The 17,656-nt window shown below is 35.1% G+C and overlaps 1 protein-coding gene and 1 long non-coding RNA gene across 2 annotated transcripts in view; one reads left to right on the forward strand and one right to left on the reverse strand.

Annotated features, from left to right (window-relative positions):
• The first annotated feature begins 1,456 nt into the window (after window positions 1-1,456).
• LOC144200632 (uncharacterized) overlaps window positions 1,457-17,656 on the forward strand; it is a 28,231-nt gene continuing 12,031 nt past the window's right edge. Inside the window, exons 1-4 of the long non-coding RNA XR_013327157.1 lie at window positions 1,457-1,574; window positions 6,734-6,950; window positions 11,721-11,833; window positions 15,436-15,578. This is a non-coding gene — a long non-coding RNA (uncharacterized LOC144200632). The remainder of the gene's footprint in view (window positions 1,575-6,733; window positions 6,951-11,720; window positions 11,834-15,435; window positions 15,579-17,656) is intronic.
• On the reverse strand, window positions 9,091-16,094 carry ankk1 (ankyrin repeat and kinase domain containing 1). The gene is made up of 9 exons (XM_077722875.1): window positions 15,793-16,094; window positions 15,441-15,723; window positions 14,549-14,700; window positions 14,413-14,462; window positions 13,995-14,150; window positions 12,840-12,964; window positions 11,715-11,748; window positions 10,552-10,792; window positions 9,091-10,138 (listed from the first exon to the last, which is right to left on the reverse strand). Exons 1-9 carry the CDS (start codon window positions 15,975-15,977, stop codon window positions 9,103-9,105), a joined length of 2,262 nt encoding a protein of 753 aa, XP_077579001.1. The 5' UTR covers window positions 15,978-16,094; the 3' UTR covers window positions 9,091-9,102.

The following is a 17,656-nucleotide window of genomic DNA, read 5'->3' on the forward strand; positions in this document are numbered from 1 at the left end:
TTCTTTTTTGTTTAAACTAGTGAAATTTCGTTTCAATTATCATTTTAGGTATTTATGACGTATTTATTGACCGTTTATTTCTTAGGAAACTTTAGTTTAACCTTTTATTTTATAAATTCCTTTGTTTCTCCAAAATCGCAAATATCTGGAAACCCTTTGGAAAGATTATGAAAATATATATATTTTTTATGTAATTTTTAATTGGAATATTTAATGTATTGTTAATTTTGTAGGATAAAAAGCACTAAAAGCCATTAAAGATAGAGCTGTAGTTTGACTTTTATTTTATAAATTCCAAACTTTCTCCAAAATCACAAACTATATTTGTAAACCCTTTAAAAATATGATGATATATATATATATATATATATATATATATATATATATATATATATATATATATATATATATATATATATATATATATATATATATATATATATATATATATATATATATATATATATATATATATATATATATATATATATATATATATATATATATATATATATATATATATATATATATATATATATATATATATATATATATATATATATATATATATATATATATATATATATATATATATATATATATATATATATATATATATATATATATATATATATATATATATATATATATATATTAAAAAAAAAAAAATAATATATATATATATATATATATATATATATATATATATATATATATATATATATATATATATATATATATATATATATATATATATATATATATATATATATATATATATATATATATATATATATATATATATATATATATATATATATATATTATTTTTTTTTTTTTAAATCCCAAAATCCCAAATTCATATTTGGAAACCCTTTAAAAAGATGATAATATATATATTTATATATTTTTTAAATCATGTGGTCATTTAATATTCTAGCTCATATTAATTTCCCAGCCAAAACCCACATTATCTTTTTAAACAATCAGTTGTTTCTAAACATAGCCACATCAATACAATTGATCTTAATTTAGCGCCTTTCAATCTCAGCTCCATTTCCAATCAAAATCATACTTTGATTTGAATCCCATGTGTATATAAGTGTGTATTTTATATGTGTGTATCACCCTCAGGCACCCGTCTGATTGCTGATCATCCAGCACACCTGCCATCTATCATCTCATCAAGCCAGCAGAAAATCCAGCATGTTATTCACGGCGCCGCCCGGCCAGCTCGATGGCGTCGAAGAAGCGTCTTTGTCCTCTTAACTCGGCCCCAGATGTGATTGGATTGCAGACTCCCTTGTCAAAACATCATATCAGCATGCCCGTCCACGACAGTGCTCACTTCCCTCCTGACCTCCATGCTGTCCTCTCAAATTTTCTCCAGGTGATGTTTTTCGTCCGGCCATGAGACCCCGCCCCCCCCCCCCCCCTCACCTTGAATGACCTTTTCCTTCCCCCTTATTTTTTCACCCACTCCAAGACAACGTGACGACATCTCATAAATGTCCATCGTCTTTTTGGTGACCTCTCATTGGACGGTGACTGGAAGAGAAGACGCTCTCTTGAATGTAAGAATCCTTCATTATTTTCTGAATTGTTTAAAAAGTGCATTTTATGACAGCTTGTCATGCTGATAAGTTCAAATATTTTAAAGGGATAAATATCATTTTGAATATGTGCATCCTTGCACAATATTTTTTAATCAATTTGACTGTGTGTCAAAGTGGAGGCTCAGGGGCCAAATCTGGCTCGGCGCATTATTTTGTGTGGTCCGGGAAAGTCAATCATGAGTGCTGACTTTCTGTTTTAGGATCAAATTAAAATGAAGATTATAGATGTATATTATATTTCCATATTTTCCCCTTTTTAAGTTCAATAATTGCAATTTTTATAATTTTTTTTCTTTTGGGGTTTTTAAAATCTTAAGATTCTTAGAAGTATAGATGTATATTAAATTTCCTGATTTTTTTCCCCTTTTTACATCAATAACTGTCATTTTTTAATCATTTTTTCTGTTTTTAGTTCAAAAATAATTTTGTAAAATCTAAATATATATATAAAAAAAGCTAAAATAAACAGTTTTAGATCTATAAAAAACTGAATATTCAGGGCTTTTAATCCAGTTCTTTTAATTCATTTATATAAAAAAAATTAAAATATTATATCTAAAATGGTCCAACCCACGTAAAATCATGTTGACCCAAGAACCAACCGTCTGACACCCTTGAATTACCCCCAAAAACCTGAATTTTGTATTGAAACTGTATATCAAAGCCACAAAATGCCCATCATTGGTACAGTGTATCTTTTCAGTGATGCATTTATTTCTAGCCAATCAAATGCGAGCATCAGAATTTGCCCTTGCGTTTAAAACCGACTCTTTGTCATCATTGAATCACAATCGTCATAGAAATGACTCATAATGATGTGCTTTTCAATATTTTCTCCATTCAAAGAAAAGAATAATTGCCTCTGAAATGCATTATAAGTTGGCCATTTAATAACGACCTAAGCGCCAACACTTTTAAATAATATATCCATAAAAAAAATGTAGACATAAATTAAATGCACGTCCAATTCTACTTTACGACGACTTCTAGTCTATTGCCCTTGTCTTGTCGCTCTCTAACGTTTCCGTATTTTGACGTGCTGCTATTTAATGTCCACTTTCTCACTTTTATGTGACAGGATCTCCTTCTCAAATAGGTTAATTCCAGCTAGACAACACATATTTTTTTTATAACATATGCAATGCTTCTTAAAGCAATCGCCAGGACATGTTATGAATGCTTTAATTTCTGGAAATGACGTACGTGTCTTTTCCTTTGAGACCTTTAACGGTAAATAAATCCATCTGCGATCTGAAGCCAATGTTAGCCAATCAGCAAACGAACATTTTGGTCCGCCTGCCTTCTTTTGAAAGAAAAAACAAATTTGTGAGTGTTGGCCAAAGCAGAGAAAAGTCACTCCTCGGCATGAACGGATTTATCTGCCAGCTGCTTAGGAGCAAAAGACCAGTAAGGATCACAAATAGACAGAGCGCGTTTAATCCCTGGGAAAGACAACAACCTTCCGAAATCTTAATCCCGAGATTGACGGCATTTGGGGGTCGCGTTGAGGCCTTTTTTTTACGGAAGTTGTACGAGAAGAAACTGCTGGAAATTGGTACCATTAGCTTATGTGAAAGACATTTCCATACCTGGCAACGTATATGGTTTTCCCGTTTTTAGATAATTTCTAAATGTGTAGGCCGTATAACAACTTTTGGACAGGATTTTTTTAAGTATGTTTTTTTGTAAAACTGATTATGTTACCCATTTTGGCTCTAATCCGAATCGTCGCCTTTTATCGTAAATTCTACGAGAAGAAACTTCGGCAAATTGGTACCACTAGCTTTTGCGAAACACACTTCCATACCTGGCAACGTATATACGTTTTTTTCACTTTTTTTATGCTTTTTTTTTTTTATCAACAACTTTTGGACAGGATTCTTTTAAGTATTTTTTTTTGTAAAACTGATCTCGTGTTACCCATTTCCGCTCCAATCTGAATCATCACCTTTTTTTTCATAAATTCTACAAGAAAAAACTGCAAATTGGTATCATTAGCTTTTGCGAAACACATTTCCATACCTGGCAACTTTCCCCATTTTTCATGCATTTTTTTAATCAAAATTTTCGGACAGAATTTTTTCTACGTAATTTTGTAAAACTGATCTCATGTTACCCATTTCCTCTCCAATCCGGATCGTCTCGGTCCCTGTTAGCCACCAAAAACGTCATCTTCAACCACTAATATTGTCCTACTTGTCATTAAAACATTCCCCTTTCACCCATCCGCCTTTTCACAATATAAATATAGCATGTCAGCAAGCAATTTACCAGCAGTCAAGCTGTCAACATCATACAGCGACATTTACCAAATCTTGAATTTACTGCATACTGATTGGACGTCCACTTTGCAGAAGATATTATACTTTTAAATGCGCCCTATGTGAATAGATAAAAATTGGCCAAGTTTGACAGGTACACACTTCTTACATTAAATAGCAAATAGTCTGGATTTTTAGCTCCAAGTACAGCTCGGTGAATGCTACTTGAATTGGGAAGTAGATGTAATAAAAGGGCATTTAAAGTGTCTGAAAATGAGGGGGAGAAGTGAGAAATTGGCTCTTGCTGTGTAAAAAAAGAGGAGTGATTTGTACTATTTGGAGATTGGACTGAATTTATGTATATTTTCAACCTGAAGTCTACATTAGAGACGTGAAAAAAATGAAGTTAAAGCTTCTAAAGAGCCTTTGAAAACGTACTTTTTAGGCAAAGTCGAAGAAATGGCTTTACTGAAAGGATGTCAGGAGAAAAAATTGTAGTTCTTTTGGGCTTCTGAATAAACTACAAGCAGCTATTCAAGTATTTTACTCATTTTAATCAGCCTAGTTAAGTAAGATAAGTGCGTTTCTCTGTCAAAAAACCTGCAAATCAATTAAAAGTAAGTAGATGTGATGTACTCATTCATAGACCTGAGCACATGTTTTGACAGCTGCTTTTATTGTGGCGGAGGACTCCTAAAAGCTTAGAAACAAATTTTTACAGGATTTCCCAAGTCATTTTCTCCCTTAGAATTCTTAATAGTAAGTTTACAATCATGTAAAATACATTTAGAACAAAGGTAGTTAGTTATTAGTACAGTTAGCATATTAGCTTTTTTTGTCATTCATTTCTCACACAATGTATTTTCTTTATTACAGTAATCCCTCGAATATCGCGATTTATGTATACCAAACATAGCCGCAACTATTGAAAAATTGTGAAGTTATGATTAATACATACCATAGGATGACATTTAATGATAGAGTATCAGTGTATATTTGTAATACTCGTCAAACTTTGCATTTAAATACCTGGAGACAAAATGTTCTTGCTCGAGGAATAGAAATATTGCTTGGCATAAAAATGTGTCGTTTGCCTGCAGCCATTTTTCCCCACTTTGCATTTTTAAAGAAAAATAGATTTAAAAAAAACCACACTTTTTCTCATCAGTTTATCATCCATCAAAAGTTTTTGGGATTATACATGGGAATTTATTTATTTATTCAATTTATTCAAGATGCTCTAACCCCCAAAATCCTTAAAAAAACAGCTACAAAACCATTTTGCAGGTTTTAGCATATTTATTTTATAAGTGACTCTACTTTGGTGACATCTTGACTTTTAACATATTTTTAAATGCGTCAGTTTTTTGTTTGAAACAACATTGCAACTTTATTTTCATGATTTTTATCGTTATTTCTTTATTTTTGAAGTGGTTTTCAGAATAAAGCTTGAATTTTTGGGGTGCTTAAGTGACAATTTAACATGTACGATAATCATGCAACCAAAAATCAGATTGTACGTTTAAGGCCACTTCATGAACAGAACGTAACAATCGACATAATTTTAAATTAAAACAAAAATGAGTATTTCGATTTTGCATTTTTCGAGACATTTTAATTGCGGCGTGGGCGCTAAATAACGCTTCTGAAAGTTTGGAGCGCTCTGCAATGAATGCCGCTTAATTGAATACATGGTTAATTGGAAGTCCTCCAGGATGAAAACTTTGATTTGAGCTTAATTATTTAGACGTTATTTCCTTTGGAAGATTAGAATTGCATCAGTTAGAAGTGGAGAGAACACAATTTGCATATATCTCTATATTTATGTAGTATCTCTATTGTTGTTGACTCTCACTTCAATTAATGTCAGCTGATTGATATTTTTCGCACTATGTTCTGATAGTCTGTCACATGGTGTCAAAGAGGCGGCCCGGGGGCCAAATCTGGCCCGCCGTATAAGTTGTGCGGCCCTGGGAAGTAAATCATGTCCTCACTTTATGTTTTAGGATCAAATTAAAATGAAGAGTATAGATGTATATTAAATTTCCTGATTTTCCCCCTTTTAAATCAATAATTGTCATTTTTTAATACATTTTTTCTCTGTTTTAGTTCAAAAATCATTTTGTAAAATCAAAAAATATATAAAAATATTTTCTCTTTTCCACTCTAATACAGAACATAATGATTAAAAGAGATTTTCCTTTACTAAGAAAAACAGCTCAAATAAACAGTGTTTGAGATCTAAAAAAAAATGAATAGTGAATAAAAAAGTGTTTTTAGTTCAAAAATCCTTTTGTAAAATCTAAAAATATATTTCATAAAAACTAAAATAAACATTGTTTTAGATCTATAAAAAACTGAATATTCAGGACTTTTAATCCAGTTCTTTTAATCCATTTATAAGAAAAAATATCTAAATATTATATCTAAAATGGCCCAATTGAAATCAAGTTGACGTTCAAGCGGCCCGCGAACCACCCTTTAGTCTATGTTATATATCAAATAAACACACTCTCACTCACAAGGGTTCCTTTAAAGAAACACATAAGTGTGTATTGCCATTCTATAGCGAGTGTATTGCATTGAAATATTATAAAGCGTGTTATTTTCTGTCCCTAAGAGATAGCAGCCATTTCCCCGCCATTAATCATTGCATAGGAACATGACAAAAGCAAAGAAAAATCCTCTTGAAAGGATAATAAGAATAAACTAGAGACCACAAGGTTCTTCTGAGGCCACACTTCAATCGCACTAAAAATAAATTCATCCTCAGAAAGACAAATAAAATAAATAAAAAAATACTCACTCCCTACCAAGACGCCATTGTGAATGTGTTTTTTTGTTGTTGTCTTTCAGTCCAACGAATGAATTAAACCGCTAAAGCACTTCATTTCATGGTAACCTATGAGAAGCTGTCATAAGGACAACAGGAAACCTGCTTGGGTTTTTTTTCCACTGTCAAGGAAATGAGGTCACCAAGAAATGACAAAAAAAAAACATGGAGAGAGGATGGAAATGTGGGGTACCACGGTTTCATCCGCCAAAGCACAAGATGAAGCCCACTGATCCACCGGTAAGTACGTACACATAAAGCTTCGTTCTTTGAGAACATGTCGACTGAAGTCTTGAAAATTTTGCAAAAAATGGAACCCGAAATTTGCCCGTTTTGCTTCAATGTGTGAGGAAATTTCCCGTAGTAACCTGCCTGGTAACAGTGGAAGTAATGTACTATATTGAGAATAAAAGCAGCAACATTTTTTCAGTGATGTAACATTTTTTTAGGTATTTATTGGGAGTAACGCAATTTTTCCCAAAAAGTTTAAATGAAATTTAAAATTAAATTCAATTGGTTGATCATTTGGACTCGCAGTCCTGGGGCCGTGGGTTTGATCCCAGGTTGGTCTTAAATGTGTGGGAATTTTGTATATTCTCATGTGGGTTTTCTCTGGGTATGTCGGTTTGCTCAGACATCCCAAAAATATAAATGCTAGATTAATTGAACCCTCTTAACTGCTCCTAGTGATGATTTGGTTGTCATTTTGTCTCCTTGTGGCCTGCGATTGGCTGTTTTTTTGGATTAATTATATTTTTCCCCCAAAAAAATTCAAATTAAAATTAAATACCAATTTTGTCGAGCGGTTAGCGCATTGGCCTCACTGTCCTAGGGTAGTGGGTTTGATCCCACATTGGTCCTAATTGTATAGATTTTGGATTCTCTCATGTGGGTTTTCTCCGGGTATGTCGGTTTTCTTCTCAGATCCAAAAAGCATAAATTCTAGATTAATTTAACACTAAATTCAATGAATAGCTGTCCTTTGTCTCCTTGTGCCCTTGGATTGGCTGAGTATCAATTCAGGTTATCCCCGCCTAGTTATCTGTGATATACTCCAGCACCCCCGCGACCCTTGTGACGATAAGTAGTCCAGAAAATGAAAAAAAAATTTTCTTAATAATTTCATTAAATCACAAATTAACCAGGGTTGAAATCCCATAAGAATATTGAATTGAATTGAATTAATTATTCAATATTATAGCGTTAACATTACACTGCTAAACAAACATGTTCCTTATATTGGCCTGCAGAAATCTGGCAAAAACTTTCTTCCTGGCCCAAAATAAAATTAGTTAAGCCGCCTTAACAGAATTAGAGGCTAATCGAGGAGATCCAATGTGTCGCCCGACGTGTCCAAAGGTTGCAACAGCGCAATTGATCCAGCTGATTAAACCTACTTTCTAAAAAAGGGAGTCTAATGGCCGACTGCCCGGAATGTCAACATTACCCACAGAAAAGCCTATTTGACAGGCGGAGGCGCAAAAAAATGTGCTTGAACGCATCCGCCCGGGTGCGTATACGCGTGGCCTGTTTCCCATCCTGGTTTTTATGTAACTCGTAAGATGCGGAAGGCGTTATCGTTTTTTTTCTGTTCATAAATCATCGCAATAAGACTTCATAACGGTACACGTTTTCTGTAAAGTCTGGTTTGGAAAGAAATGATGATGGTGGACACAAGGTCGACTGATTGTTCGCTTTGACTACTTTATAAATCAAGCGTGTTGCTCATGGAAATCAGGGGGTGTTCTTTTGATCGCTATCTAAAAGCTCAGGGGGGAAAAAAAGAGGGTGGTTATAAATGGAGAGCAAGGGGTCATAGCAAGTTGGAAAGGACAGTCAAGGCGTTGTAATAAGAAGTATGAGAGAGAAATGATGTTTTATGAATGGAGATGGAGAAAATGGGAATTAATGTTGTAGTGATAAAAAGGTTTTTGGGTACGGATTTTGCCAGAGAATTGTTATTGTGTGTTAAAGTACTTGAGAAGGAAGCTTTTGGGAACATTTCATGTTGTCAGTTATTATTCATTATGACATTATGTCAGATTTTTAGCCATTTTATCACTTTTATTGTAAAAATAATGCATTTTTTAAGTTGAAATACATGAAACTATGTCCGTTTTTAGTCATTTTATCACTTTTAATGTAAAAAACATTTTTGAGAACATTTTTAAGTTGAGATACATGATATGTCTGTTTTTTAGTCTTTTTATTACTTTTAATGTAAAAACATTTTTGAGAACATTTTTAAGTTGAAATACATGAAAATATGTCAGTTTTTTAGTCATTTTCACACTTTGAATGTAAGTTAAAAAAATACAACATTTTTAACTTGAAATACATGAAAATATTTTTTTAGTCATTTTATCACTTTTAATTTAAAAAAAACTGGCTTTCATTCCTCCAACAACTGCACAATTTCATCTCTCCCATATTTCTGTGCCACCTCGACTGGTTTCAACCCTGAAGAATCTCGTAGACTAACATCTGCGCCATTAAGCAACAGCGCCTTAACAATGGACACATTTCCATGCAAAGCAGCCAGGTGAAGAGGCGTGGCTTTATCTGCACTGGTCGCATTTACCTTGGCCTGATGGGAAATCAAGTGCAGTACACTGGGGAAGCTTATACTGGCACATGCCAGATGTAATGGCGTCCAACCCTGGCCATCCTCGGTCACGTTAGGGTCAGCTTGGGCGGCCAATAGCTTAGCCACCATGTCTGCTTCACTCTGATGGCAAGCCAGGTGAAGCGCCGTCCATCTTTTCTCCCCAAGAGCATTCACGCTAGCCCCTAGACTTTTCAGTTCTTCCACAGTAGGTCCATGTCGCTTCATGGTTGCCAGGTGCATGGCAGTCCAGCCTTTTTGAGTCCGGCAATCCGGATTGGCGCCATTGGTTAATAGCTGCCTGCATATTCCCTTATGGCCGTTTAGAGCCGCCAAGTGAAGTGGACTCCGCCCCCTTTGGTCGGTGCTATCCACCACGGCGCCGTTGTTAACCAAGTTTCGTACGATTCTGTTATGCCCCGCCTCCGCGGACAAATGGAGAGGAGTTAAAAGCGAACTGTCGGAGGCGTTGGGGTTGGCGCCACGAGTTAGGAGCAACATGGCGATGTTGACGTGGCCGTAAGAGGCGGCTAAGTGAAGAGGCGTCCTTCCCTGAACTTCTTCTCGTTCTTTCATGGCGTTGACGGACAGCCGCGTCAAAAGCAAGCGGACTACTGGTTCGTGGCCGTTCTGGCAAGCCAAGTGAAGCGGCGTCCAGCCTGATTTTTCGCAGGCGCCTGCAGATGCACCGTTGTCCAAGAGTAGGCGTACGGCCTTGTCGTCGCCGTTCTGCGCCGCGAAATGGACGGCCGTCCAACGGTCTTCGTCTCCCAACATTGGATCGGCGCCGTGCTTCAGAAGCAATGAGATGATATTGTGAAGCCTGCCGGGAAGAGACCAACTGTCAGTCAATTGTCAATCAAAAACCCAAGCCAAAACCTTGAATTGACAAATTCACTTAGGCAAAAAATGATTCTCCATTTCATTCTAGAGTTTAAAAACTGTTTCAGAAAATGGAGAATGATTTAAAGGCCTTCTTGGTTCTCCACCAATCAACAGCCACTTGCAACAATGCTTAAAAACGTAGAAAGCCTTTTAAGCAAGGGTGTTGATCTCACACGTATTTTAGATGTGATATTAAGATTTTTTCAAATAATTGGATTAAAAACCCTGATTATTCATGTTTTTATAGATCTAAACAGTTTATTTTACCTTTTTTTATATATTTTTAGATTTTCCAAAATTATTTTTGACTTAAAAACTGAAAAAATAGCATCAATATGTCATCTTACAAACCTATTGAGGACCGCCACAATCAACGGCGTGTATCCTTTGTCCATGACGTAGTTGACATCAGCACCCAAACTCAAGACGTGCTCCACACTTTTCGCATCCCCGCTGGCCACCGTGTAGTGCAAGAGACTTTTTTTCCCATGAAAGTGCGTACTGACGTGCTCCCGTTTCACCGACGTTCGGAAATTACAGAAGTTTTTTCTCAGGAGCAGTGAAAGAACGGTCTCTTTGCTGCATTGCTCGCCTGTCAAATGAGAGCAAAAGACATCACAGTTACTTAAATGCTATTCCAGTCTTGTAGTTCTGGTTTATAGTAGTATTAGATGTTATTATGTCATACTTGGGCCAATTGCTCCCCTTGTTAAGTTATGGTAAACTATATAAATACAACAAGGCATATTTACTTACACAAGGCGCACACATTTTCCCAAAAAGTGGACATTCTGACCAATCAGAATGCACAAAATTTAAGATTCTGTTGATGCTGATAGCTTGACTTTCTGGGTACATTGCTTGCTGACGCGCTATATTTAGTCAAAGGTGGAAGTATGAGAAGGGAATGCTTATAGCATGTGTCAAAGTGGCGGCACGGGGGCCAAATCTGGCCCCCTGCATCATTTTGTGTGGCCCGGGAAAGTAAATCATGTCAACTTTCTGTGTTAGGATCAAATTAAAATGAAGAGTATAGAAGTATATTCAATTTCCTGATTTTCACCCTTTTAAATCAATAATCGTCATTTTTTAACCTTTTTTTCTGTTTTTAATTCAAAAATCATTTTGTAAAATCCAAAAATACATTTTAAAAAAAAGCTCAAATAAATATTGTTTTAGATCTATAAAAAAATGAATATTCAGTGATTTTAATACAGTTCTTTTAATCCATTTATAAAAAAAAATTGATGGTTTGAGATCGGTTTTACAAAAATTGTACCTCAAAAAATTCTGTACAAAAGATGTTCTATGGCCTGCACAAATTGAAATAATGAAATAATGCATTAAATATGGGAATAGCATGTCTGACGTCAACTGTGATGCACTGCTGTGATAAGATGATATTTTTTCTCTTTCATGCACTTAAACTTGATTTTACAGCGCATTTACGTATATTAATGTTGTGAAAAACACTTTCTGAAGTGCCTGCTTTGATGCTCTTTTTCTGTGCTTACCTGCAGGGGGGTCCGACAACTCTGGCGGAGAAATCTAAGAAGAAGATATGAAAAGAAAAGAAGATACAAAAGAATATCATTCTCCCTGTACTTCACTTCTACATCTGGATTAAAACCTGGTAAGATAAGAACACTACACTACTAAAGTTGCGATAGTTTCATGTTCTATTTTAAATGTCAATTGAGACCACAGTTGGAATACTAACAAACAACCTTAAGCGTGTATTATATCTCTTTTTTGGGAGAAATATTAGTCCAGTCTACAGGGATTAATGCTTTAAACTGTGAAGAAAAAAATATATTTTTGCTCATTGATTAAATAACAAATGAGGCAAATATGAATATTATTGGTTAAAAACCTTACAATCTCGTTATTTTAAGGAAAAAAACCCTTACTATACTTTGTCGTGGTTTACCAAAAAAGCCTTACTATACTATGTCGTTTTTTGGCAAAAAGCCTTACTATACTATGTCGTTTTTTGGCAAAAAAGCCTTACTATACTATGTCGTTTTTTGGCAAAAAAAAAGCCTTACTTTACTATATCGTTTTTTACCAAAAAAGCTTTATTATACTATGTCGTTTTCTTACCAAAAAAGCCTTACTATACTATGTCGTTTTTTACCAAAAAAAACTTTACTATACTGTCGTTTATTACCACAAAAGTCTTACTATACTGTCGTTTTCTTACCAAAAAAGCCTTACTATACTATGTCATTTTTACCAAAAACGCCTTACTATACTATGTCGTTTTTACCCCAAAAAAGCCTTACTGTACTATGTCGTTTTTTTACCCAAAAAGTCTTACTATCCTGATTAAATAACTAATGAAAATGTTAGGGAGGTTTTTTGAGGTGATTGGATCTCAGTTTGGTGGATATTTCTTCGTCTAGTACACAATGGGAATAAATTATGTCTTTTTTGAATACGGAATAATCTGACCTCATTCCACACTGAATAATTGAATATCCGAGCAAAGTATGACATAATCATCTTTACATTAGTATTCAAATGTAATTGTATGGTTATCAATTTGTGCACTGGCCCAGCGGTGGTTTGCTATTCTAATTGGGTCATGAAACAGTGTGAGACTTGATATGTGTTTATACTTATCAAAGTGTATTAACTTCATAAGTTGAAAAAATGGGTTGTTGCGCTTCCACAGTGCATTCGTTTGCGCAGTTCTCGGGACAATACATTGGTCCTGGGATCCTTAAAAGTTCACTTTGGGCTTCGGTTTTCCTCATAATTTCTGCAAAAACAACAGACAGTCAGGTGTTGGCATAAAGTTGCCGGATTCAAGCAAATTATGCATTTGCATTTGTTTGCAAGACTCTGTGGGGACGTTATTATCACAGCATAAAACATACCTTCACGCATGACTTGCAGTTACATGCTTTCAAAGACGCTATCTGTGTTATTAGCAGCTGTTTATGAATAACCATGACTTCACGTGGCTTTAGAGATTGCTGGAGCGCAAAGAATTCTCAGGAGCCAAGCTCATGTTATTAGCACTTGTCAGCTTTTCAGTAACTGACTGGAAATAGTATGCGTGTATGTATTTGTGTATCTAGGAATATATGTATTATATGTTTGGTCAAAAATTTAGAGATGGGTATACAGTGGTACCTGCGAGTAATTTGAGATGCGAGTAATTTGAGATGCGAGTGATTTGGGATACGAGTAATTGGGGATGTGAGTAATTGGGGATGTGAGTAATTTGGGATGCGAGTAATTGGGGATGTGAGTAATTTGGGATGCGAGTAATTTGGGATGCGAGTAATTTGAGATGCGAGTAATTTGGGATGCGAGTAATTTGGGATGCGAGTAATTTGGGATGCGAGTAATTTGGGATGCGAGTAATTTGAGATGCGAGTAATTTGAGATGCGAGTAATTTGGGATGCCAGTAATTTGGGATGCCAGTAATTTGGGATGCCAGTAATTTGGGATGCCAGTAATTTGGGATGCCAGTAATTTGGGATGCCAGTAATTTGGGATGCCAGTAATTTGGGATGCCAGTAATTTGGGATGCCAGTAATTTGGGATGCCAGTAATTTGGGATGCCAGTAATTTGGGATGCCAGTAATTTGGGATGCCAGTAATTTGAGATGCCAGTAATTTGAGATGCCAGTAATTTGAGATGCTAGTAATTTGAGATGCCAGTAGTTTGAGATGCGAGTACTCTGAGATGCGAGTACTCTGAGATGCGAGTAATTTGCGTTGCCATGCAAAGCTCAATATGTAGCACTCCCATTTGATTTGGGGTGAGTAGTATACATACCTGAGAAAGGAGGCCTCTTGTTTTCCTCCTGCTGCCAGCACCACTTCATGATGCTGATCATCTCATCACACTCTCGTGGACGTTGTTCGGGTATGATTTCCAGGCTGGGTCTGCAGCCATGGGACACGTTTAAGAGCACCGTGGTTGTGCTAAAACCTGCAAACAGAAAAAAATGCTAACTAAAACCATGCAAAAGCCCTTAGAAAATTAAATTGAAGAGTGCTCGATTTCAAAACGGCTTTTTGATTTTACCCTTTTGGCAGGGAATCCAATTTTTTTAAATGTCAACGAGAAATACGGCCTAAAGATGAGCCATTTAATTCAATTTTGTAAACTTTTACATCCATTAACGTACAGTGTGTACTTTGTTCTCTTTGCTTTTCTGTGCCATTGACTCAATTGATTTGTTTTTTTTTACCTGCGTAAGGTTTCCTCTGTGTCAGAATCTCCCAAATTAAAATTCCAAAACTGTAGAAGGAAGACAAAAATTGAGTTTTTACTAACTTCACATATTTGCACAGAAAAGTACAAGATTTTTCCCATTTGCAAATCACCTGTAAACGTCAAAGGGAAATCCAGGCGGATCACACAATTGATTAAAAATCTCAGGAGGGACGTATTTCAGGTTCCCTCTCGCTGTCAGATGCTCCAAAAACGACCTCTTGTCCATGCCCTCTTCCCAGTGGATTACTCCAAAGTCTGAAATCTAAACATTTGGGAAAATGTCTGTCACTTTTCTGCAGTATCATTGTTTTTTTTTCTCTACAAAATAAAGACATTGATGGCATGTCAAATGTGAAAAATACCAGGCACTTTATTTAGCTGCCCAACTGTTCAATCTCATCTCATTTTCTGAACCACTTTATCCTCAATAGGGTCCCGGGGGGTGCTAGAGTCTATCGCCATGGGCAAAGTATGGCGTGCGGGCCACATCCGGCCCGTTAGGCTTTTTAATCCGGCCCGCTGACATTGTCCAAATGTTTTTTTTTGTTTTTTTATCCAAGATGGCGCCGTCATGCTGATGCCAGTGGCAGTAGCTCTGTCCACTCTTATTTGTTTTTAGTGTTTTACAGCACCTCTATCTTTTTTTAAATGACATTTTAATATTTCTTAATACATTCCTTTTTACTTTATACTTTTTTACTTTAATGATGAGTATGTTAATACTTTAGTCCTTTTTTCTGTTTATGTTTCATATGTACTGTTAACGGATGCACTTTTTTATATGTATCATATCCTATCAGTACTTTTTAACTCATCGTTTATGATTCTTGTTGCCAGATAAACCAGTTCTCCTCTAAAAAATTAAAGCTTCAAGTTTGAAACGAAAGAAACAGTTTTAAAGTTATTAAAAGAATCCTAAAATTTGCCAAAATGCCTGACTTTAAACCCCAAAAATCATCAAAAATAACCAAATATCCACATTCTTATCCTATTACAGCCAACCTTGACATGGAGATGGTCATCTAAGAGAACATTGGATGGTTTCAAGTTGAGATGGAAGAGCGGCGGTTTCAGGCAATGCAGAAAATTCAAGCCTTTGCAGACCTCATGAATCATCTGGAACTTCTTGGGCCACAACAGGTTAGTGTTGTTGAGAAGATTACATAATGAACCGTTGTTCATGAACTCCATGACAATTCCTGGAACGTCGTTGCACATTCCGTAAACCGACACCAAGTACTTGAATTTCACTTTAGCGATTTCCGATACTTCCTCCATTGGTTCCCTGTAAGAAAATAATGCAATTCGTTGTAAAACACAACAGAAAATAACAATAATAGTGTTCTGTATTCACCTGTAAAGATGTTTGATAGGCACAGTAGTGTCATAGACTTTAAGAGCACACGTTTCACGCCAAATCTTGATCTTAACTCGATAAACATTACTAAATTTACCCTCTGCTACTTTAGTCCAGTCATTTTCAAAGTCATTTTTCTTAAAGCTCTTGATCTGACCGCTAGACGCATCCGAATAATCCATGAGCCACGTCCACTGTCCTCCACGTCACACGGAATTTCTTCGGGTGCTCTCTAATCGCGACCATCGACAGTGTTCCGCCTCATAATCCCGAAGCGTTGGTGTATAAACAAATGCATGGCGTTGAGGTGTCGACAACTCTTGTCATGTTAGGGAGGAAGCCGGCCTCCAAAAACTGGTTTGGGTTGCAAAACCGGTTTTTAGACTAGAAACAATACGATCCTACATATTACATGAATGATTCATATTCGCTGGCAGACTGCATTACAGTCACTTACTACTACTAAAAACACTTATTTTTCTTTTTTTTTTTACATTATTATCATTTATTTATTTGGTTTTCAATAAAAACGTGTTGTTTTTTTACTCGAAAAATATCGCTGGCTCATTATAATGACACATACTACTTTGGAAAAATACTTGTTTTTAATTTTTTACATTATTATCATTTATTTATTTGGTTTTCAATCCATTGTGCTCAAAAGCCATTTTTTGGCTAAAAACAATAAGATCCTACATATTGTATGAATGATTCATATTAGCTGGCGCACTGTAATGACACCTACTACTTTAGAAAAACACGTTTTTTTACATTATCATTTATTTATCTTCATTTTTTAATTCATAGTGTTCCAAAACCGTTTTTTTCCACAAAAAAAACAATAAAATCCCACATATTTCATAATGATTCATATTCCCTGGCAGACTATAAGGACACCTACTACTTTAGAAAAACACAAATATATATTTATATATATTTTACATTACTATTATCATTTATTTATTGAGTTTTCAAGCCATAGTGCTCAAAATATTTTAAGTTTAAATCACTATTCCTCAATACAAAAATGCACAAAGAGAACGCAGTACTATATCTTTCTAATGACATTTCCCGTATCCCCACAATACACATTTATCTTTAAATAATGTGCTTAACGAACCGACAAAATTAGCACTTTAACAAGCTACTTCATCTCAACTGCACCAACTATATTTCACATTAAAGCCATTTACGGAGTGCAATGAACTTATCTGTGAGCACTTGATATATAACCTGGTTTTAAAAAGATAAATAAACAAACTAGCTTTTAAAAGAAAAGCCAAAAACTTGGTGTATTTGCCAAAACACATGCGTATCTGTCTGCATATTTTGACCTCGTTCGGTTATTCTTTGTATTTTAGAAGCAAAAGTGTTTCATGTAGATAATGCCTCGAAGCCGATCGTTCTCGGAGATAAATTGCACGCTGTGGAATTCCGAGGTTCTCGTCGGAATGCTAACTGCTCTCTCAATAGAGGTGAAGGCGGGTGAAAGGATAAAATGGAAATGAATACTTTTATGCTATCTTCATATAATGTCAAAAGGGCACCAAACTTTCATTTACATTGTCTGAATAGTTGCCTAGTGTCAACTTATAGAATCTTGTTTTATACTTAAAATTCAACAAGCATCATTTGGACAAAAAAAAATACAATTTCATGTATTATTATATTTTTTTTGGGTCATTTGTGGGTTTTATAAAAATGCAAAACAACCTATGCCCCTCTCACATTTATTATCTCCTATTTTACATGAATCGTTGAATGTCTTATGATGTTTTATTTTTAAATTCGCGATTATTTGTTTGTTATACATGTTGCAGGGTTAAACATGGTTGTATAATTATTCTAAAAATGTACTCGA

Source organism: Stigmatopora nigra, chromosome 8 (assembly GCF_051989575.1).
Source record: "Stigmatopora nigra isolate UIUO_SnigA chromosome 8, RoL_Snig_1.1, whole genome shotgun sequence".
NCBI lineage: Eukaryota > Metazoa > Chordata > Actinopteri > Syngnathiformes > Syngnathidae > Stigmatopora > Stigmatopora nigra.